Source organism: Capra hircus, chromosome 12, assembly GCF_001704415.2.
Source record: "Capra hircus breed San Clemente chromosome 12, ASM170441v1, whole genome shotgun sequence".
NCBI lineage: Eukaryota > Metazoa > Chordata > Mammalia > Artiodactyla > Bovidae > Capra > Capra hircus.
The window spans coordinates 65,445,016-65,469,977 of NC_030819.1; the positions used below are offsets into that span (position 1 = coordinate 65,445,016).

Genomic DNA, 24,962 nt, shown 5'->3' on the forward strand with positions numbered 1-24,962 from the left:
TTCCGCCTGACACCTCTGGCAGCAGGGAGAGTGACTCACCCTCAGCGAGTCCACCTTCCCGAGCAGTGCAGACACACACCCCTCCCACTCTGTCCACACCCAGACCTTTCTCCTCGTCCTTCGTGATCCATAACTAAGATGGAGAATGAGAACCGAAACTGCAGTGGTTGTGGGTTTCCGGAGTTTCTGATATTTTAACTGAAAAAAATCATTTATACCATGTGATTGTACTTCACTCCAGATTTCTGTTTTATTATATAAATAAAACACCAGTGTTTTATTATATGCTTCTCCCTGCCTTGGCTCTCCACAACGTGACTGATGTGAATGACTGAACATACATGAATTCACTCTCAAAAGTCAAGGTTTTGTCTACACTAGTATATACTCTCATAAATGGATTTTTTTTTTTTTAATGGTGAGACAAGTGTCTTTTTACTTATTTGGCTGTGCTGGGTCTTAGTTGTGGCATGTGGGATCTAGATCCCTGACCAGGGATCGAACCTGGTCCCCTGCATCAGGAGCTCGGAGTCCTAGCCCCTGGACTACCTGGGCATCCCATAAGTCTGCATAATATTCCAGCATGTGGATGCACCTTATTTCAATCACTGTTAAGATTTTTCAACTTTTCACTATTATAAATTTTGCTAAGATGAACACTTTTATACATAAAACTTTATTCACCGTTCTGATTTAGTGAGAAGAGATTCCCAACCGTGGAACCAGATTGGAGTATAAACGCTTAGAAATTAAATACATGGTACCAAATGCTTAGGGAACTATTTTTTGGAGGCTGACAATGTATCTTTCAAAAGCTACAGACGAGGTGGAGGGTCACAAGTCAGGGCCCGGGAGTGCCGGGTGTGTGTCTACCAGTGTGACCAGGTACCCCTCCACGAGGGTCCCAATCGCACCTGCTCAGTGAGGCTGCGTGGGTGAAGCACGGCTGCAGGAGAGCCATCCAAGGGAGTCCTTGAATAAAGTACGGAGCCTGCGGTTACTGCTCTTCCCTCTGGGTTGAAGTGGTGGGCGCTTCTGGAAAGGGGGATGTGCTCTGTCTCTAGGCTGCACCCCGTCCTGAGATCCACAAGGGGACCTCCAGCTGACCCCTTGCCACCTCCTCAGCGTGCCACTCTGTCACGTTCGGGTTAGAGCACCATGATATTCCCTCCTGAACCTGCTGTCACCGCCAACGTTCCCGTTTTCCAGAAATGGCACCACCGGCCACCCGAATGTTTCAGACAGAAACAGGGAAGCCACACCTCCCTCAATCAGTCATCATGCGCTGCTGACCCCTCTCTCCTAAACAGACCTGAACGCCTGCTCTTCACTCCACGCCCAACGCTGTCCTTCCGGTCCAGACAGGGGTCTCCCTATCCATGCACTCCAGCAGTAGCCTTCCTTCTAAACACTCTCCTCTCATCCATTCTTGGCCCCACTCAGTCCCCCACCCGCTGCTACCACAGGATCTGTTACCATGGAAACCACATCACCACCCTTCCTCAGCTCCACCGCTGTTTTTCCACTGCCTGAGAAAGATGTCACATTTCCTGGAAGATTGCCCTGTATCCCTCATGCCCGGCTATCCACAGGGCCCAATGGGCTCCATTCACACTTACTCACTGTGGGCTTCAAACTGGCTTCATACATCTGGGGTCTGGAATGTTCCCGCCACCCCGTCTCCTTAGTGAAGTGAAAGTCGTTCAATTGTGTCTGACTCTTTGCGACCCCATGGACTATACAGTCCATGGAATTCTCCAGGCCAAAATACTAGAGTGGGTAGCCGCTCCCTTCTTCAGGGGATCTTTCCAACCCAGGGATCGAACCCAGGTCTCCTGCATTGCAGGTGGATTCTTTACCAGCTGAACCACAAGGGAAGCTCAAGAATACTGGAGTGGGTAGCCTATCCCTTCTCCAGCGGATCTTCCTGACCCAGGAATCGAACCAGGATCTCCTGCATTTCAGGCAGATTCTTTACCAACTGAGCTATCAGTCTCCTTACAGTCTTGTTTAAACACCACTTTTCTCAGAAACCTTCCTTTAACCCTCTGGATGAGAAGAAACTTTCTTCTTATCTGCTCCCAAAGCAGCCGATATGCAGCACTGGGGCTTCAGAACATTTGCTACAAACATTGTGTTTCCAGTTACTGGTTGAATGTTCACACTGCATGAGCGGGAGTTGAACAGAGCAAGCACTAGGCTGAGTTTATTCACCAATGTGTGGCAGCACTTGTCACGTGGAGATCCCAGGACTTGACTGACTCTCGATGAAAATCCATGTCTGTGGGTGTGAAAGCCTCCATTGCAAATGAAAATTAAACTTTCAAATTAATGATATGAACATGCACATGTGCACTGAACTTTGCCTGCTCTTGTCTTAGTTATTTTTGTTTAGCTAAACTATTACTTTCAAGACTTCTCCTAATAGTCAGTGAACAAGTCTGTATTTCATTTTCCATTAAGTAGTATACTTTGGCAGGTTCACATCCAAGCCCTCCTGTTTCCAATGTGTTCGTACTAACCAAAAAATTTCTTAGAAGAAAAAAAGATTTTATGGATATTATTAATTTTCAACGGTCAAAATCTGATTTTTTTCCCCCTTTGTTCAAATCAGTATATGACTTCCTGGTAGAAATATATTCTAATTTCTGAAGAAATATCAAAGAACTATGATAGCTGGCATTTAGTTCCAGAAATAAAACCAGCAGAGGGAGCATAAGAACATAAAATCAGTTTGCTAAATCCCCATGGGTTAGTAAATGCCATGTTCTGGCCTTTGGGTATGGCTATTAGGCAGATTCCATCACTAACTCACATTTTTTATATGACTTTCTGCACTGTGACGGAGAGTGATGGATGAATGGCTATGACTCTGTATACATACTGAAGAACTTCGCTGCTTCTGAGTTTGAATCTGTACTGATTAGATCCCCAAGATCAGTCTTTAATGAATCTGGGCTCATCTTAAAGTCTTTGTTTGGGGGGTAAAGGATGAGGTGATTAAGCTAATTCTCCATTCATAGACCCTTTGTCCACAATTGTGTCTGATTGAGTCTGGGACCTCCTAAGGCCCAGATGGACTTATTACATAGGAAGAGCTTCACAATGCTCGAATCATCGTGGAATCTCTTAGACACCCTTGTACTACCTATAAATGAATCAGCAGTGCTGTAGCCAGACAGGAGATAGAGACTGGGTAGGTACTACTGTCTAGGAATAATGATAGTTAGATATGTGATCTGGGTTTCCCTGGTGGCTCAGCGGTAAAGAACCTGACTGCCAAGACAGCAGACATGGGTTTGATCCCTGGGTTGGGAAGACCCCCTGGAGAAGGAAATGGCAATGCACTCCAGTATTCTTGCCTGGGAAATCCTATGGGCAGAGAAGCCTGGCAGGAAACAGTCCAGTGGGTTGAAAAGAGTCGGACATGACTTAGTGAGTAAACAACAACAAGAAACGTGACCTGCTAACTTTATCTGCCTTTGGGTTAGAGAACGACCTTTCTGGGCCATGTCCTCTCTTCCTCTAAGATACTTCATGGTGAAATCACGTGAAAATATTTTGCCCTCTTTCAGAAAGATAAGATACAATATCAAAGTTCTCAGCTGTGTCTGACTCTTTCCGAATCCATGGACTATAGTCCGCCAGGCTCCTGTGCCCATGAGATTCTTCAGGCAAGAATACTGGAGCGCGTTGTCATTTCCTATTTCAGGGGATCTTCCTGACCCAAGGATCCAACCCACGTTTTTTACATCTCTTGCATTGGCAGGCAGGTTCTTAATCACTAGTGCTACCCGGAAAGCCCATGGAACTAACTTAGAAGCAAGAAAAGAAAAGTGAAAGTGAAGTTGCTCAGTTGTGTCTGACTCTTTGCGACTCCATGGACTGCAGCCTACCAGGCTCCTCCATCCATGGGATTTTCCAGGCAAGAGTACTGGAGTGGGTTGCCATTTCCTTCTCCAGGGAATCTTCCCGACCCAGGGATGAAACCCGGGTCTCCGCATTGTAAGCAGACGCTTTTACCGTCTGAGCCACCAGGGAGGTCAACTTGGAAGACATGAAACAAACCCTCGGGCCACCCCCCCCCCCCCCCGCCCCGCCGCTCATCTCACAGAGAGAAGCAGCTGCTTGCCTCTTTTCTGACCTGGAGGCAGCAACTCTGAAGTCGGAGCCCTCATATCAGTGCTCTGGGCAACATCTAACTACTAAAGGGTCAGCAGTTTGGGCTGAAAGCCACCTTTGCCGAAACCAAGTCTGGGAACTCTCCAGTCCATCACCATGCCTGCTGAGCTAACTACCTAAAACTGTGCCTTGGGTCCACTGACTCCCTGCTCTCCCATCATTGCGGACACACTGTGAAGGAAAGTTTCCTACCAGTTTTTCCATCATATCACTCTCTCCAGCGAGCAATCTTTTAACATACAATCAGGTTATATGAAAATTCCAGAGTAGGCAAAAAACAAAGGAACGGTTTTCTTTGCATGGGGAGTGGGGAGAGGGAAAATGAAGCTACTGTTTTGAGGTGAAGCTTCTGGGCTTATCAGAATGCTTTCAGGGTTTACCCATATTATTGCACATATCAACAATTTCTTCGTATTGTTGAGTAATAGTCCCTTGTATGGATATATTATGTTCTGTTCCTCCGTTTATCAGTCGATGAACACATGAGTTGTTTCACTTTATGGACACTATGAATAGTGTTATTTAAATTAGTACACAAAAAAAGCATCTGACCAGGTTAACTTCTTCACTTAAAACCATTTCTCCCTGACATCAGGATAATCCTCTCAGTGATCTGAACTGACTCTCATTTCCTTTCTGGCTTCCTTCTCCCACCTCCCTCCCCCCACCATCCATACTCTGTGTTCCAGCCAAAAGAGTTAGTAGGAGTTCCCAAGAGAACCAGGCTTTTGCAGATCCCCAGGCCTTGGGCTCTGCTGGTTTGCTCTGCCTGCACTGTTCTCCTTCCTTCTCTTTCATGAACTCAACACTCACTCCTCCCCTAGGTTCTTAGGTCCAAGCCACATCTCCCCTGGGGAGGCCTTCCCTGACCAACACCCCCTCCCGTGCCAGCGAGGTGCCCGCTCCATATTCACGGACATGCGTGGTGTGGCTCCCCCAACTCTGCCACCAGGCACTATAATCACTGTTTAGCTTCAGTCTCACTCACTGGGTGGAGAGGAGTTTGAGGACGATGACTATGCCTTTTTGTTCTGTGACTGGGAGTAGTGGCCAAGGTCAACCAGGGAGAGCCTAGGAGGTCCCGGCAGAATCCCCCAGTACAACCCCAAAGGAGAGGAGAGAGTGCAGTCAGAGGCTTCAAACCGAGAGGGAATGTGTTTCAGAAGCCAAACTGGGGCAGTCACAGCAGGAAGCAATGGCCACAATGTCAAACGCTACCGAGAGGTTAAGCAGGACAGAGTTTAAAGCGTGTCCACTGGGTTCAGCAACCAGCAGGCCACTGTCCCACTCGGGGACAGCAGTGTGACCGGAGTGACAGTGACGAGCCAAACTGCAGGTGGCAGGAAAGCCAATGGGAGGGAAGAATGTGAAGCAGCTGGGAAAACGATAGTCTTTTAAGAATCCATGACAACATGAAGGTATTATGCTAAGTGAAACAGACCGGTCACAAAACAACCAATACCATAGGCTTCCCCTCATGTGCGGTGCCCGGAGTCACTAAATGCAGAGAGACAGACGGCAGGATGGCGGTTTCCAGGGCCTGGGGGTAGGGGCTGGGGCAGGGAGTGGGTTGGTGCCTCATGGGCACAGTCTCTGTTTTACGAGATAAAGAATGTTCGGGGGGGTGGTGGTTGCACAACAGTGTGAAGGTACTTACTGTCACTGAACGGCACACTTAAAAATGGGCAAAGTGGGGACTTCCCAGTGATTCCCCCGGTCGGGGAACTGCATGCTGCATGGCCCAACCCCTCCTCACCCCCCAAAAGAGGTAAAAAAAAATGTTAATGGTCAAAATGGTCCATTTTAGGTTGGGCACATTTCACTGCAACTTAAAAAAATAAGAAAGCAGCACTGCTGTTAAGATGAGATCAGAGGGGTTTTGTTGTTGTTTTTTTTCTTCCCCAGAAGCAAAAAAAGTTTCCGTGTTAGTAACTTGGAAAGAGTGAGTTGGTCAAAAGGAAGACTGAAGGATTAACCTGCAGTGTGGAGACCCTGAGAAAGAAGAGCCTGGGGCCAAGGACAGCACGAGGCAGGAGGGCAGGAGATGAGGAGGCAGAGGAGGGGAAGTTGGCTTACTGTGGAGGGAAGAGGGGATGGTCAAGAACCAAACATTTTAAGAAAGCTTCTGATAACCTTTGGTTTTCTTTGAGCAAGGTCTGGGGAGAGTGGGGAAGGTCTGAAAAAGCTGCCGAGGGGATGAGAGGAGGGGTGTCCCGCGTATGGAGCCGGGTTCTGTGAGGCGGCTCCTGGGTCTGGGCTGGAGGGACGGCTCTGGTGACGGTGGGCAGAGGCTCGGGCCGTGACCCCCGGCAGACCCCGCAGCTGAGCGCACGAGGAGACAGGCGCAGTCTGAATCCCAGGTGACATTTACCAAGGACGGGGGACAAGGAGCCCCAAACTGAGAATGCTGGGGAAGGCACAGCTGAAGCGAGGGGGACAGAAGCAAAGATGGGCCCAAGGACGCTGGGGAATGAGGGGTCGAAAGCGAGACTCCTCAATCAGGACAAGAGCAAGCGCAGGTGGAGAAAGGGCTTAGGGAAGCCACAGATTTGGAGACCGAGGTCAGCGGGGAAACAGTCCCAGCATGGGGCAGTTTCAGGTCCCTGTCAGGTCAGAGTGAAGGTGGCTAAAAAGAGAAATCCAATCAGAAGAGACCTGGGTTCTACCCACAGGGGAGGTTTCTGTGTGTTCTTCCTCCCTAAGGCACAGATAATTAAGATGATCTTTGATGAATCTTTCCCCTAGATTCAATCTTCTCTTTTACAGCATTCCTCTTTTTCCCTTCAGGAAATCCCTTATGATCTGGGTACTATCCCATTTTACATCCTCATTCACCTACTTTTGTTCTTATAAGACATCCAGACTCATATTAACTCTGTTCTATACTGAATAGTGGGCTGGTAAACTGCAGAAGACACAAAAGCTTGCTAAGAACTACGGACAGGCAATGATTCATTTTCCAGGGTCAACATCGCATGTTAAAAACACGAGTAAAAAATTAATCGTCATTGTTTACCCAAGTCTTTCAAAGGCTAAGTGCGGATATAGTTTATCACCCTGCTTAAATGACCTTGAGCAGGCCAGTAACATAAAGGGGGTCTTGAAAAGAGCTCCAGAGTAAGGAAAATTGAACAGGAACTTGTTCCTTTTTTGTGTAGGCTAGCTACCAGTGAGAAATCTATTTTTCATTTCACTTGTCTTAAAGTAGAAGTCTGTCCCCCACACCATCTTCTTGCTCCAACGAGGGCAAGGACAGACCGAGGCAGCTGTCCTTCCAGGGTCCCTGCAGTTGCCAGACAGCCTCAAACAACGTCTCATTTAATGTCTGCCCACCACGGCTTTCTCCAGCATAACATGACAAAGAACCAGATCACCAGCACTTCTGCAACCGACTGTTTGCCCTTTTGTTTAAACTGACGGAGAACATTTCTGACCTTCCATCTTTCCGAATCATGCTGCAATCAGCTACATCTATCACGTGTTACCATCACACAGGCCCAGGGTGTGCCTCGTCACTTTCACAGCACATCATGTGAACATCAGAACACGTGGCAGGGGACAGGTCGGTGTGAGAGGAGCACTTGGAGGGTCCGCTTTCAATCCCACCTGTGTGTCCTCTGAATGTTGTGACCAGGGTGCAGTTTTCTTGCTCCAGTTTGAGGATGGTTACTTGGCCTGACTGGTCACCAATGAACACGTGCCGGGTTTCAACATCAAATCTATCATGTAAGCATTAAGGATTGTTTCTCAAAAGTGAGTGGATGGGTTGACCGCCCCCCACCTTCCCACCAAAAAAAGCATAAATGTAAAAGAAAGGTGCAAATCTCACATGAGGAGAACCTGGATATAATGCTGAAAGACACAAAAAGTGGAAGTAACTAAGCGGAAGACATGCTGTATTACTGAATAGTGGGACTCAACATGATAAAGATGAGAATTCTGACAACATGAATTTATAAATGTAATATAATCCCTGCAAAAATTAATTTTTCCCCTTAGAATTGGATATATTTATTCTAAAGTCACATAGAAAAATAAGCAAGCAAGAAGAGCCAAGAATACTCTGAAAATAAGAGTAATGTGGTATTGTGACTGGGGGAGGTTAGCCCTACTAGATGTTAAAACATGTTGTCAAGTCTCTTTAACTGAGTGTGCTACTATTAAGTAGCACACTCAGACCACGGGAACAGAATAGAAAGTCTAGAAATAAGCCCCAAAGCATGTATAAATTTAGTACATATCTGATAAAAAGCTGGCTTTTCAAATGAACAAGGAAAAGATGAGTGAAAAATAAAGTTGGCACACACTGAGCAGTCATTTGGAAAAATAGAACAGGATCTGTATTTCTTTATATGCTAGGATGAACTTCAAACGAATGAGGGATCTAAATGGAAAAAAATGAAGAATATAAGTTCTAGATGGGAGAGTCTCCTTCTAACCTTGGAGTGGGGAAAGCTACGAACAACAAGCAAATACCATAATCAAGGCACAAGACAAAGTGGAAAAAATATCTGCGACTGATGTCACAGAAGGCCCAAATTTCTAATATGAAAAGAGCAATTAGGAAGGAGACTACAAACCTAGTTTAAAAAAAATAGGCAAGATACATGAATGGATGGATAGCTGAAGAAATGAAAATGGTACTTTGCAGGGAAAAAAAAAAACAAACCTAGCAGGCCTGACTGGTACCCTTTGAAAGGCTGCTATTTCAAGATTGGCATGGCTTCTGGGAACTTGGATTTTTGGGAGCGTTCCCACCACTTTAACAGACAATAGTGGCTGACTGTGCCTTAACTGTGTAAACAATACAATTTGTGCCAAACACCTGCTTTCCTTCTGGGAGTCTGGAATGCTGATCCATGTAGGAAGAGGCTGCCTATGTGACTGGTCTCCAGTAACAAACCAAAGCCATCCCTGGTTGGGAATGCCCAGCAATGCTATTTGAACAGATCTGCCCCAGAGATGCAATGGCCAAAATAAAGAATGATATCCCATAACGCAGCATGACCTAAAGTTTGGAAACGATCCAAAAGTCCATCAAAAGAGGACTTAGTAAATATGATGCATGCCTGGTCACTTCCAGTCATGTCCCACTCTGCGACCCCATGGACTACAAGAGCCTTCCAGGCTCCTCTGTCCATGGGATTCTCTAGGCAAGAGTACTGGACAGGGTTGCCATGCCCTCCTCCAGGGGATCCTCCTGAGCCAGGGATCGAACCTGAGTCTCTTATGTCTCTGGCCCTGGCAAGCAGGTTCTTCACCACTTGTGGCCACCTGGGAAACCCATTAACTATGATACATCCGGCCAAAAGAACCCTACACAGCTAGGAAACTTGGCATGGAATAATTTCCAGGATATTTTATTAAGTGGGGAAATAAAGCCGAGGTATGTGAGAGTTTACATGCTACCCTACCTTTATGTAAGAACAAGAGGGAAATAGAGTGTGTGTGTGTGTGTGTGTGTGTGCGCGTGCTTATATTTACAAAAGGAAACACTGGAAAGATAAATTAAGATTGATCAAAAATGGCTGTCGGGATGTTCCTGGTGGTTCAGTGGTTAAGACTCTGGGCTCCTAAAGCAGGCCCAGGTCTGATCCGTGGTCCGGGAACTAGGTCCTGCATGCCACAACTAATGATTCAGAGCGCCACAACTAAGACCTGGCACACCCAAACTAAATAAAAAAAAATTTTTTTTTAATTAAAAAATTAACTAAAAACATTTTTTTAAGTGTAAAAATAAAAAAAAATTTTTAATGGCTGCCTACAGAGAGGAGAGAAAAAAGCTGAGCAGATGAGGGTGGTAGTAAGAACTTTCTCTCATCAGATCATTTCCATGATGGAATCTTGTATTATTTTACATATGAAAAATATTCATAATTTTTTAAAAAATCCCCCAAATTGACAACAACAAAAAAATGAATACAGCTACTATCAACTTCCTGATATAACCACAGAGCTAACATAATTATTTCAAGTCACTTTAAAACACAGCATTTTAACTGTATGTTCTTGGTAGAATATATCCTCAGGACAAAGAAAACAACAAAAAAAACCTAACATCTCATTCAGTGGTCCTGTTATTACAATACTGTATCATTATTTTGAAACAAATACACCCTGCTAGTGCCTAGTCACTAAATCATGTCCAACTTTTTCAGCCCCATGACAGTAGCCCTCCAGGCTCCTCTGTCCATGGGATTCTCCAGGCAAGAATACTGGAGTGGGCTACCATTTCCTTCTCCAGGGGTCTTCCCAACCCAGGGATCAAACTCAAGTCTCCTGCTGGCAGGTGGGTTCTTTGCCACCAGGGAAGCTCTACATACACCATGGGATAGAGCCAAATAAGGAGTTATGCTGGTGCTTAGGAGCTAAGGTTTTCAGCCCAAGACAAAAGAATCAAGTACAAAAATGAAACAAAAACTCTATAAGGTGAAATCTGAGTTAGAAGTATTATATGAACTGATGATTTATTTTCTTTTTTTAAAAATACACATACACGTATTTCCTAGCTATCTCTGAGTACTGTTCTTCATTAACAGAAACGGCTGATTCCAGGACTGGAACAGGAAAATACCAGACGAGCTTAAAACATGTTGCGTCAAGAAACAAAAATGCTGGAGTAGGAAATGGCAACCCACTCCGGTATTGTTGCCTGGAAAAGTCTATGGAGAGAGGAGCCTGGCAGGCTACAGCTCATGGGGTCACAAAGAGTCAACACCGCTGAGCAGCTGAGCCCAAACAAGGGCCCACCTTAATCCAGATTTATCTCATCTCAAAATCCACAACCACATGCACAAAGATTGTTTTCCCAAATCAGGTCCTCTTTGTAGGTTCTGGGTCTTTGGAGTCGCTATTAAACCTGCTGCAGTCTGGTCAGGAAAAAAAACAAAACAAAAATGCTACCAAAGGCGAGTGGGGTTCTATCAAAAAGACACAGGAGCCAATATGATGTGGCTCTCACTGGCCAAAGATGGGACAACATGAGCATCAGGAAAAAGAAAGGGGGGAGCAAATTCCCTGGCGATCCAGTGGTTAGGACTCCACACTTTCACTGCCAAGGACCCAGGTTTGATCCCTAGTCAGGGAAGTAGGATCTCACAAGTCGGTTGGCACAACCAAGAAAAGAAAATAAATTTTTAAAAAATTTTAAAAAGAAAGAAAGTGGGAGACAGGGAGGAGTTTACTGAAATATACTGAATATATTATTAAAAACCAAACTAAGAGTTTATAATAATGCTCCAAAAACAAATCTCTACTGAAGGTAACTAGGGCATTAAATGTCTGCTTTAAAAATGAGCAATTAAAGAGAAATAATTAAGAACTGATGTTGCTTTTCCTGTACTAACTGTATTTCAGGATAACCAAACAGCTGTAGTCAATGAGGGAAAATTCTACTTTATAGAAGAAATCCAACTAATAAATGTAGGAAAAAAATGAAAGGATTACAAAATCACCCTTTTGCAATCCTAACGAAAGGACCGGATTTGGGAAAAGAAAAGCAGTGGATGAACCCGCTAAAGGACAGGCTGATGGGGAAGACTGCCCTGCAGGGACCCCGCTGCCACCACCAGAACCACCGATCCATCTTGCTGTCACTGGAAGGGTGATGACCCAACATGCCGTGTCTCCTGATGAGAAGCAGAATGAACTACACAGCGCAAATACCAAGTGTTCTGCCCAAAAGCTGAATCTGAACTGAATCAAGATATGAGAGGCCACTTTCAGCTTACAGGAAAAGTAGGGGAAAAAGTGGGAAGAAGAGCAAGTTATATGACATTACGAGGTAGCAGAGGCCACTTCAGAACATGAGACTCTAAAGGAGAACTGACTCAGTCCCCTCAACAAGGTACAGTGGCATAAAAAAAAATCTGAAAGGAAGACCGGGAAGTTTAGGAGATGCAACCACCACATCCAACGTGTGGACCTTGATTTCAAACAGATCCACTGCAAAGAGCCACTTCTGAAACAATGAATTAAATTTGAAATGTATCAATTATTCAGTATTATCAAGGAGTGATTATAAACTTTAGGAGTAATGACAGCGCTGTGGTTATTGGGCAAAGATTCATATTTTTGAGAGGTGCATAATGAAGTGTGTAAGGATAAGAAGACATAAGGTCTAGAATTTGCTTTAAACTACTCCAGTGAAAAGACAGACAGAAAGGGACAGTAAGTACATGAGTGTCCACTACACTATCTTCTTCAATTTGATACGAGTTTTAAAATTTTCATATTAATGCATTTTTTTAAAGCAAAGGACAACAAGGTATAGCAAATTCTTCTGGTCTCAAGAATAGGGAGAAAAGTTATCAGATATACATAAAACAATATTAAGATTTACAAAGAATAAGATCGCCTTAAATTTTAATTATCTTGATTAATTACAAGAAAAAACAGATGCAAGTCTTCGCAATTTCGGGGAAATAATACACACACACACACACACACACACACACACACACACATACATGGATGCAACACAAGCTATTTGGAAGAGGGCTAAAATAAAATTATAGGAAAACCTCAAAGCCAGAGTGACTGGAATTTAGTATGACACGAGGAAATATGAAAATCAAGATAATCTTAATAGCTTTTCAGTACTCTTTCCCCAAACAGGAATAAACAGAAGAGGGTGGTACCTTGGAAATATCTCCAACATGGAGAAATTCTTAAGATGCAGAGTACCTAAATTATTTTTGTAGAAGCATGACCAGATCTGACCAAAATGTGGTCCAATGACCGAACGAAGGATGAGGCTAGATAAATGTAAAGACCAGCAACAGAAGCAGGGGAGGAAAACAGCTCTATTTCCTACGTCAACCTGCCATGGGACCCTGGGGAACCAGCTCCGTTCTGCTGTATCTAGTTGTGCACAAAGATTTAAAATCCCAAATTCTAATCCTGGTTCTGCCAGGTAACAGTCACGTGACCTCAAGAAAGCCTCTTAACCTGTTGAGCCTCTCTGATGCATTCTACTCTGAAAATTGAGAATGAGGTCTTTATGTTTTGCTAGGGAACAAAGTAACGTTATGTAGAAGCACTAGGGAAACACTCAGGGGCTGCAAATATAAGATATTTTCTTCTTTTTCCTCTCCTTCGCTTCTTTATTATTATTATCGTTGTTGTTGTTGGTAATATGATAATCTGGCTTCCCGGGCAGTGCTAGTGGTAAAGAATCCACCTGCCAATGCAGGAGACCCCGGAGATTCGATCCCTGGGTCAGGAAGATCCCCTGGAGGGGGCAATGGCAACCCAGCCCAGTATTCTTGCTTGGAAAATCCACGGACAGAGAAGCCTGGTGGGCTCTTGTCCACGGGGCTGCAAAGGGCCAGATAGGGCTGGACACACACACACAGTATGGTAGTTCACTTAATATCCGTCAGGTATTCAGCCAAAGCAACGAAGATTTTGAGGTGATTTCAAACCTGATAATTCAATTTGTGAACTGGTCAGTCGTTTTGTCATCCTTTGTTTCTCTACTTGAATTTTGGTTACTTCCATTGCGTATTTACTTCGCAAAGAGGCCTGAAAGAAGAGGAGAAAGGCTATATTCCCTCTGACTTATTCTCACTTGTTGGCTTGTTTGAATGACTGTTTGAGATGCAGATGGGAAAGAATGAATTTATATGTAGAAAATTTTTATCTACACCACCAGCGTCCACTATGAAGAGAAATGGGGATTATAATATTATTCTGAACATTTTATTTCAACAGATCTTCTTTTCATTATCACTAACCACCCCCTCCCCCACAAAAAAAAAAAAAAAAACCCTGTTAAGTATAGAAGACGGCAGAAAGAAGTGGGGGCGAGGTGGTGGAGGAGGGGGGTCCCATGAAACAAATGGGTTTAAAAACTGGATTTTAGGTGAACCCCAATCTGTATGGGTTGTTTATTGGCAATTACACACCAGGCGGCTCCCAGGAAAAGCCCTGCAGCCTGGGAAGGTCACATGGTTCCTGGCTGAGACTCTGGCAAATTCAGCGTTGTTATGCATCAGGTCACTGCACTGGGAAAACACCAGGCAGTTTTAGGCTCCCAGGAGCCAGGGCTGGCACTGGGACTCCAGAACTGGAGCTGGGGAGGCGGAGGGAGTTTTCTGGAAGGGCATCTCTGCAGTATTGCTGCTCCCTTCCAAGGTTGGACTGGATGGTCATTTGCACGGGGGAATGAAGCCTGAGGTTTTCACTACACATCAAAGCTTCTGCTAGCCAATCCCATGATTTTTTTCTGCCTGGTAAAGCACATGGTGTGGCCAAAGGAAACAGCTGAAAAATGAAGATGACCTTTGGAGATGCCTGAACAGACGAGGCAAAGACCATAATAAGAGTCAGGACAAGTTTAATTCTGTGTATTTATGGGGTTCCCCCCAACCATTTTCAGATAGTTTAAAAAATAAACTTCTTAAGGGCAAGATCTGTCTTTCTTTCTGTGCTCCCCGGCTTGGTTAGGTGATACAGAAGATACATCACTAGGCTTGGCTAGTGATAGAAAAGCCAGAATGTTAAGGACAAATTATATTGATGCCATTGGTTCTTTCCTCAAAGGGGTAATGCAGTTTAACTGCTGGGAAAACCCAGCAGTCTATGGCAGAAAACCTGGGTTGTGGTGGTGATTTTCCTTCATACCAGCTGGGGGGCTGCAGAGAGAGGCATGGGACCCACTCTGGGCTGTAGCTGCTCATCTGTAAATGAGAAATTGGACGGATGATCTCTCAGGGAGATCTAATCTAAGCACTGCAAGAAATCATTAATCTACTGGCAGGAGAGATCATGTACTTCAATTCAAGCATTATGCTTGTCTGAACCGGCTTTTTAGGAAGTAAAGCATGGAGTTTCTTTTATCAACCACCCTCTCAAAGATAAAGTTGATCTCGATTTCCATTCCTCCTCACCCTTGCTTCTGGTCTTCTTGGTAACCTGCCACTTTCAAAACTTCCCATATGGCCACTCTCAGTTTCTTCCTCTTGCCCTTCCAGTAGGAAAATAGGAGCGGCATTAACCTAAACACACACACACACAAATACAACAACTGCCACATGTCTGCACGGAAACAGCAAGGTACTCTGCCAGATGGCTGCAAATTACTGAACAGGCATTTTATAAATATGAGATGAAAATCTGAAAGCAAGTCTTATTCTTCCATCCTGTTTCGGCAGACAAGTAATCTGTTTCTAACTATTTCCTCGTTTGTCAGAAGGTGGAGAGATTCTATGCTTTTGAAAGAAGAAACTCAGAGCCCCTTCCTTCTTACAATGGTAGCATCACCCATCCAGGTCTCACACTTGTCAGGCCCAAGTGCCCAGAGCGCTGGATGTGAGGATCACCCATCACTGGCAGGTATGCACAGTGAGCACACGGACCCTGGAAGCTTGGGAGATAAGAGTTAGTGTCATTCTACACATTCTGGAAAAATCTGGTACCTGGAACAAAGACTTATTCATAGCATTACCGTGTTCAGTCAGCCTACGCTGGTCCCAGCATGGTAGCTTCTCAATAAATATTTTTAAAATGAATAGGGATCCTGTGGTTCTTCTGCCAGGCACCAAAATGTGAATGTTCTCAACTTTAATACCTATGTGTAAATTATTTCTGTACAAAAATAAAAGACTGTAATTCAGTGACAGCATTATCTCCGTGTTCCATAACCTTTCTGACGGCTGAGGCTCACAAATCTGGGCTGTGTGCTGTGTAGATGTCAGACTCTGCTCACAGCAGACCCACAACCTGCTCGGCAGGGACTGTTATTTCAGGAGAAATTGATTTACCCCGCCTACATGAGGACCTCTGACAATTTACGTGTTAGGATGGTTTATAAGCATCTTAATCAGCAGGGCAACTCAGCAAATAAAACACAAAACCTTCAAAGTGCACATACCCAGAATGCTCATGAAAGAAAGAAGTCAACAGCTAAGTTCCCACCAAGGGATTCTGTCCAGCAAAGGATACTGCAGGCCTGAGGCCACAGCACTGGTGCGATAACCTCCCAGACGCTGCCCACTCTCGGAGCAGTGCCAGGCAAACTGCTTGTCCTGTCCCGTGCTCAGCACCCACTCCAGCTCCAGGACAAACTGGATCATCGTCACTCGGCTCTGATGCGCTGAAAACCAAGAGACAAGAAAACAACCCATCAAGCATCCTAAACAAGGCGTGGTCCACAGAGGTGCAAGGTTGTCTCCTCCCCCGCCCCAGCCTAAGCTAAACAGTAGATCATCATGGCAAACGCAAGCTGGAACAGTGGTTCTCATCAGGGGTACAGCCATGCCCCCGGAGAAGACCACATCTGAGTCCCTATAAGAAAATGTTACCAATAACCCAAGGGCCAGGGGCCACCTCTTTTAGACTTGTTAGAACTGCTGGTCTAGAGAAAGCCAGATCACTGTGACTGCAAAACACGTTAGGAACGATGCTCTCCTAGTAAGTTACTGGGTCAGTTTATTTAAGCTTAAGAAAAAAAAGCAAAGAGCATTACTGTCCTCCTTTTGATGAAGGCTGGCTTTGAAACCCACAACAAAGTTCTAGATGAATTTTCCATGACAAATCAAATGCTTGGAGCTTGGAAAGGACAGCAGAATTATTCTCAAGGGCCACATAAAAAAAAAAAAGAATGAAATATCCCCTACATCAAAGTATACATAATGAGATAATGGGAGCAAATTTCCCAGGGTCGCTCAGGAATAAGGGCACCACCATCACAGAAGTATTGCATCACACAGTTTCAGAGTTAGAAGACACTATTCAGGTCCTCGACCCCCCTCTCCTTGCTTTGCATGTGGGCAAACTGAGGCAGGATCAAGTCGAGGAGTTTGGCCAAGGTCTCATGGCTTCTCAAGTACCAAGTAAAATCAGTAAAGTATTTGCTTTCTTCTTCTTATACAATTCCAGGGGGAGAGGTATGGGGGTGTCCATGGCCACTGAACAGAGCTGACTGGAGTAAACAAAGACTGAAGTCTCGGAACTTGGACCTCACCAGGCTACCTGTGCCCAGGAGGTGGCAGCCTGGTGGGTGAGAAGAGACATCCTGAGTGTGACGGGGTGACAGAAAAGACATCAGCTTCCCATTTTCATCATGAAAATAGGACGAGACATGGATGGATCAATGCAGCTCTATCAGCAGTAACAATATCACTGCCAATTTCTGAACGTCTAACAAGTGCCAAGGACTCAAACATATTCCCTCACTTAGTCACTGCAATGACTCTGCAAAGCTGGGGGCCCTCTTTCTTTTACACACACAACCTGGTCTTGGCAAGATGGCCCTTCTAGACTGGTGACCAAACAGTACGGCCAGAACCACAGTGAATCCCTCTGGGACAGACATTTCACCAAATGCCTGATGTTTAAAAATCTGACATCTGAAGCTGGAGTGTCTAAAGGGATTTAGAAGGGGCATAGAAGCAATAATACTGTAACTTCTCTGCACAGTACCTGCCTTTCAGAGAATCGGCCACCATCAAGATCAAAACGCTGTCTTAAACCCAAAGATGGGACTTCCTGGAGAAACTCCTGTCGTGTCTGTGTCATCAAATGGCCAATTTAAGCTCCACCAATGGTGGAATAAAAGCAGACTCTCAAACGGTTCACTTTCAAGCCTGCTTCAGGCAGAACGTGGCCCCCAGCGCCTTGCTCCCTGTTTTCAAGAAGGCGACGTTAACCCTCTTCCTGTTACTTTCTAAGCCCAAGGGGATGATAGTAGGAAGATAAGGGGGTTTACAGCGCTCCAAGCTACCATCCTGCATCCGAGGAGGAGACAGAGACTCAAAACTCTTATGTGACTTGCTCAAAGCTGCACAATCACTGAGTGACAAGGACGGAATTAAAACCCTAGTCTCTCTGCCAAAGTCGGTTCTCTTTCTCTGTCAGGCTGCCTATGACTACTGAAAATACAAACAGAAAACCAACAAAAAACAAACCCTAAAACTCAAAGCGCATACTCTTTCTACGATGACAGAATTCTCTTACTCAAAAAGAAACCATTTGAAGATACATACGTGGCGCTAAGCTTCAGGAACCTAGGCTTGAAGCCTGGCTGTACTTGTTAAACAGGGGCCACGATCCATCTTAGGGAGGAAACATCTAGTTTCTCACAATTCAGTCCACGTGACCCCTGAACAAGGCATGTTTGAACTGCATGGGTCCACTTATACGCAGGTATGTTTCAACAGTAAATACCTCAGCACTTCCCCATCTGCAGTTGGACAAGAGTCAACAGCATGATGTTAGCTGTAGTTTGTTTGTTTAATAGCTGTTTCTCTTCAAGCTGGGGAAGTTCCTGTCTATTTGCAGTTTGCTGAGAGTTTAGATCATGAGTGAGAATCAGGTGTTATTGAATGCTTTTTCTGTGTCAATTAATATGATCCTATGATTTTTCTTCTTTAGGCTTTTGACGTGACGGATTACACTGATTTTCACTGAACCAGCTGTGCCTATCTGGAATAAACCCCACTTGGTCATCGTGTATAATTCTTTTTACATGTTGCTGGATTTGCTAGTATTTCTTTTAGGACTTTAACGTCTAAGTTTATGAGAGAATTGGGGCTGTAGTTCTCCTTTCTTGTAATGTCTTTGTTTTTGGAATCACTTGGTTTAAAAGTGATTGTTTTTAAAAAATGGTAATTGAGATAAAAAATCCACATAATATAAAATTCCCCATTTAAACCATTTTTCAGGGTATAATTCAGTGAGTTTTCGTATATTCACAGTGTCGTGCAATCATTATGGGGAATGTTCTAAACATTCCTCTCACCTCCAAAATAAACCCATACCTCCAATCCCCTTAGCCCCATCCCTGAGGAACCCCTAATGGACTTTCTGTGGCTATGAATTCTCCTACTCTTAACATTTCACATAAATGTGATCATATGATGTATGGGCTTTTCTTTCACTCAGCATGTTTTCAAGGTTCATCCACATGGTAACGGGTATCAGCACTTCAGTCTCCTTTTGTGGCCAAATAAGAATCCACTGTATTGATAAACCATATTTTGTTTACCCATTCATCCATCTGTGAATATTTAGGCTGCTTCCATTTCTTGGCTATTGTGAATAAGGCTGCTATGATATGGACAAACACCTGTCCCTGCTTTTATTTCTTTTTGGGAATAAACCTCACTTGGTTGTGATGTACTTCCCTTTTTATATATTGCTGAATTTGATCTGCTTTCATTCTGTTTAGATTTACTTGATTCTATTTTCATGGGGGATGCATGGATACTATGCATGCCTTGTTCACTATTATAATTTTCAGTTATTGGAACACAGTAGGTACTCAATAAATGATCAGTGATACATAAAAAAACACTAAAGAATAAACCCATAGGGATGGTGATGTACACACTGCTATATTTAAAATAGATAACCAAAAAGGACCTACTGCATAGCACATAGAACTCTGCTCGATGTTATGTGGCAGCCTGGATGGGAGGGGAGGAATACACGTATGTGTATGGCTGAGTCCCTTTGCTGTTCATCTGAAGGTATCTCAACATTGTTAGTGGGCTATGCCCCAGTGCAAAATAAAAGGCTCAAAAGAAAAAAATAAAAACTAGTTATTAAAGGAGAAAAAAAAAGAATAAACCCATAGGGAAATGAATTTTTGCTTAACATCTAGAAACGAAGAACTTAATGCTGAGAATTTTCTAAAATCAGGAGGGGTTGCTATGTCTAAGGATACCTCAAGAGGAGAGGCCGGATGATCATGAATGAGGTCACAAGATGTGGATGAAACGACCTCTAAGTGTTCCAAGGTCTACTTTTCTAATATTCTGGCCCCTGCCCCTGTTGACCTGGAGGAAACACTCCTTAGTGAAAATTTGCTCCTGATCTGTATTATGTAAATGGTCTATGGAACAATGCCAATAAAACCCGAACGCCTTCCCTGAGACAATATGAACCTTTCAGAACCGTTACCCAGAGCTGGAATGAGCTCCGTGGAAAGCAGCTCACTCCCAAGCCCGGCCCCGCTCTCCAAGTCTGCTGCAGGGTCTCCAGGCAGCAGGGTGGAGCAGGGAGACCAAGGACAAAGGCCGTGGGTGCTGGAGTCACATGGGAACTGGACGGGCTCTGCAAGCTACCGGCTACGGGACTGTGTGCCAGTCAGCCGATCTCCTCAGGCCTCTGCTTCTTGATTCAAAAGCCGGGATAATATTCACCACAAAGCACTGCAGAGCTTTGTTCCCAGTGACTGTTGTAAAGTTAAATCCCGTCTTGTGGCCATCAAGGAACATTTCAAAGTCGAAGGCAATGGAAACACTACTCTCATTCCTACCTTGATAGTTTTTCACAGGAGTCATCTTGTTATAATCTTCTGATAAAATAAACTCCTACAAAAGAGAAGGAAAATATTAAGCAAAAAGAAATTCTTTAAGTGAATAAACATGTTTGGTAAAAAATTGGATTGTATAAAGCAAACATCATCACTGAATTACATCTAACATTAGTATTTTGCCAATCAACTCAGCATTTTCTGTACCCCTCTAAAAGTAAAAATCATAATTATGATCCAATGCAATTATCATGATTTTTAACCTTACAACTCTGAAATTGATTTTTTTTTTTTTTTGAGTATACATGAGAAGAAAACTGGATCAAGTTCAGAGTTTTGATCCAGGTCAATTTTGAAGGTAAATCCGATTCAAATTACTTTTTTTCTCGGTGGTACCACAGCTGAAATTTTGCAAGTCTCTGGCCAAGGATCAAACAGGATGGTAATGCTCTACTAGGAAAATAAGTTAGCTATTTTAAAGATTCTGTTTCCAATAGCAGTCTTGTTTCCCAGTACAACAAGCTTCTCAAGGCTGCATCTTACTCATCCCTGTGCCCCACAGCACCTGACAGTGCTTTGGCACAGTAGAGAGTCAAGAAATAGTGAAAAATGGGTATGTAAAAGATAGTCAATAAATAGTGAAAAAAAAAATATGTAAAAGGTGTCTCCCAATCTGATGAGGTTAGTTTCAGTGTCAAATTTACTCAAAATGATCAGTTTCTATATAACACATTGTACATACTCTTTCTGAAGACACAGAAGAGGTGATTTTGTGTTTATGTTAGCCTACTTCATCTAAGCACAAAGACCCATATGTAGAAGCCACTCAAAGGTATATAAGTTCCAGCCAAGTTTTGAGTCCTTTAACTTCTTTCAAAAGCAAAATCTGAAAGCAGCATTTCAAATTTTGAAATGTCCATATATTCTTTTTTTTTAAATATACATTTATTTATTTTAATTGGAGGCTAATTACTTTACAATATTGTATTGGTTTTGCCATACATCAGCATGAATCCGCCACGGGTGTACACGTGTTCCCCATCCTGAACCCCCCTCCCTCCTCCCTCCCTGTACCATCCCTCTGGGTCATCCCAGTGCATTCTTAAACAGTATATTTCCATATATTCTTAAACAATAGGCTGTCAAATATAAGGAAAACTGCCAAGAGTACTAAATTGAAGTCTTTATGGGAACTGAAAAACAGAGCAATGAATCTTTTCAAAACATTTGGAGGCTTTCAGAATTGCTCCTTGATGACTTCAAGAAAGGCGGTAGGAGGACAGATGTACAGACGCGTGACTTGCAATCTGGGTATTTACTGAATTCATATAGTTTCTGTGGTTTTTCAGAGGTACATAATTACACTGCTTTTGCAATAGGTGCCACAAAGTTAAAGTATAAGGTGATGTGAGAGGATAAACACCTTAACAAAGTCCCTCTGGGTGTTGACTCTTCCACCCCAGCCCTCCTTAAGGAGCTTATCTGCAAATGGGTTTTCTTCACCATGTTTTTCTCAGTAATAACATTATGCAACTTGTCATTTTTTAAATTCGTTTCATTATTCCTTCAAGGAGTGGCATAATATTCATTTCTGGTTTCTGAAGTGCTAGGCTCACAATTGAAGAGAGCAGACTAATTTTTAGAGAAGTCAAGTAGTTTTCCCATAAGGAGATTGTAAGTGTGGGTAAAAAGGCACGTACATATCTGAGCAATGGTTCACGACCACCCTTAATCCCCGGCAAGAATAGCTCAGCTCTGGGCCCCATTCTTTATTTATATTTATTACTGGAGGATAATTGCTTTACAATGTTGTGTTAGTTTCTGCTGTACAACAAAGTGAATCAGCTGTCAGTTCAGTTCAGTTCAGTCGCTCAGCCGTGTCCGACTCTTGCGACCCCATGAATCGCAACACACCAGGCCTCCCTGTCCATCACCAACTCCCGGAGCTCACCCAAACTCATGTGCATCGAGTCGGTGATGCCATCCAGCCATCTCATCCTCTGTCGTCCCCTTCTCCTCCTGCCCCCAATCCCTCCCAGCATCAGGGTCTTTTCCAATGAGTCAACTCTTCGCATGAGGTGGCCAAAGTATTGGAGTTTCATCTTCAGCATCAGTCCTTCCAATGAACACCCCAGATTGATCTCTTTTAGGATAGACTGGTTGGATCTCCTTGCAGTCCAAGGGACTCTCAAGAGTCTTCTCCAACACCACAGTTCAAAAGCATCCCCATACTTTAGAGCATCCTAAATTTCCTATCATACACACAAAATGTATTTCTTAAAGACAATTGCTATTTGGGCAAGTGTTCACTGAGTTCTTACCGTTCATATGTTATTTTGAATACATTGAAAGGGTTCTTTAGCTTGGGCAAAAGGTACATTAATTCCTATCAGAAACAGGCAGGATATGAAATTAAACAACTTGATGCAGATTTGTGTTTAGGGTTAAGATATACATATATAATAAAATTTTCAGTTCACTGCATAGGTGAATTTAATTTCTGTTCATTTGTTTTTCCTATGAAAATAGATACATAATCATGGAGAAAATTTCAGAAACTGTCAGCATTTTTTTTCATTATTACTTTCTTGATCAAACAGACAATTTGCTATTCTAGGAAACATAAGGCTGATAAATATTTAAAAGCTCCTTATGATACTATTTCTCAGAGATAATTATTATGAAAAGTATTACTGGAATATGTAATAAAACACAATATTAATATCATTTAACAATACTATTTTCTGGTAACAAATCATGCGCATCGTTCCATACGAGTACATACTTATCGACTTCAGTCTTTTTAACGACTGCATAGGATGTGCTGGAATGTTCTTCTGTTGACAAATGTCTATATTATTTTCAGTTTTCCTTATTGAAACAACAGAGACCTCCGTGGTGGTCTAATGGCTAAGACTCCGTGCTCACAATGCAGGGGGCCCGGGTACAACCTCTGATCAGGGAACTGGATCCCACCTGCTACCCACCAGAGTTTGCAATCCGCACCTAAAGATCCTGCATGCTGCAACGAAGGTCAAAGGTTCTGCGTGCCACAACGAAGACCCAGTGAAGACAAATTTAAAACAACAGAGGACTTCCTTGGTGGCTCAGTGGAGAGGAATCTGCCTGTGGATAACACCTAAGCCTGTGGACCATGTCCACTGAACCCGCGAGCGGCAACTACTGAGCCGGTAATCAACCACAGCCACTGAGCCCGGGTGCTGCAAATACTGAAGCCCATGTGCTCTAGGGCCTGTGCTCTGCAACCAGAAGCCACTGCAACGGGAGGCCTGTGCACTGCAACGAAGACCCAGCACAATCCAAACTAAGTAAATTCATTTTAATAAAAGACATGCACATTTAAGATTATTTTATCCATCTTTCTATCCTCCCTCATTTATTTTTATTTTTAAGAACATTTTTAGATTCCCAGCAAGATTGCGAGGAAAGTACAGATTTTCTCATAAAGCCCTTGTCCCCACACATGCACAGCCTCCCTCTTTACCAACATCCCACCAGAGTGGTACATTTGTTAGATTGATGACTTATATCGCACATCATTATCACCCCAAGTCCACAGCTTGCTCTAGGCTTTACTCTTGGTGTTCTAAATTCTGTAGATTTTGACAAATGTAAAATGACATTATGTCTGGCATTGGAGTATCAGAGTATTTTCACTGCCCTAAAAGTCCTCTGTGTTTTGCCTATTCATCTTTCTCTCCTGCTTAATCCCTGGCACCACAGAGCTATTCACTATCTCCAAAATTTTGCCTTATCCAGGTGGCCATACAGTTGGAATCATGTTAAGCAGCCTTTTCAGGCTGACTTCTTTTACTCATTAATACCCATTTAAGTTTCCTCCATGTCTTTGCTTGGCTTGATTGCTCGTTTCTTTTAGCTCTGAATAATATTCCATTGACAAGATGTACCACAGTTTACTTATCCATTCATCTACTAAAGGATATCTTGGTTGCTTCCAGGTTTTGGCAATTACAAATACAGCTGCGGCTTCTCTCCTAGCTCAGCCAGAAAAGAACCTGCCTGCCAATGCAAGAGACACAAGAGATGTGGGTCAGGAAGAGCCTCTGGAGAAGGAAGTGGTAACCCACTTCAGTCTTCTTGCCTGGAAAATCTCATGGACAGAGGAGCCTAATGGGCTACAATCCCTGGGGCTACAAAGAGTCAGACCCGACTGGAACTAAACCACCACCAAACGACTGCAGGCAGGTTTTTGTGTGGGCGTACTTTTTCAACTCCTTTGGGTAAATTCCAAGGATTGGTGGGTGGTTGGTGGAACTGCACTGAATCCATAGATCAAATAGGGAAGAACTGAGATCTTGACAATACTGAGTTTTCCTATGAATGTGGAACACCTCTTTATTTATTTAGTTCTTTAATTTACCAGAGGTTTGTGTTTTTTTTCATATAGATCTACATATTTTGTTAGATTTGCACTCAAGTGTTTCATCTTTCTGGATGCTAGTGATATATATATTTTTTAATTTCAATATCTACTTGT

General features: G+C 43.5%; 1 protein-coding gene across 1 annotated transcript in view; it reads right to left on the bottom strand.

The window, feature by feature from the left end:
- Positions 1 to 24,962, bottom strand: part of WDFY2 (WD repeat and FYVE domain containing 2) — a 178,140-nt gene that overhangs the window by 28,752 nt on the left and 124,426 nt on the right. The window contains exons 4-6 of the mRNA XM_018056705.1: positions 20,447 to 20,501; positions 16,129 to 16,279; positions 7,789 to 7,901 (exon numbers count right to left, since the gene is read on the bottom strand). Coding sequence (XP_017912194.1) covers positions 7,789 to 7,901; positions 16,129 to 16,279; positions 20,447 to 20,501 — 319 coding nt within the window. The remainder of the gene's footprint in view (positions 1 to 7,788; positions 7,902 to 16,128; positions 16,280 to 20,446; positions 20,502 to 24,962) is intronic.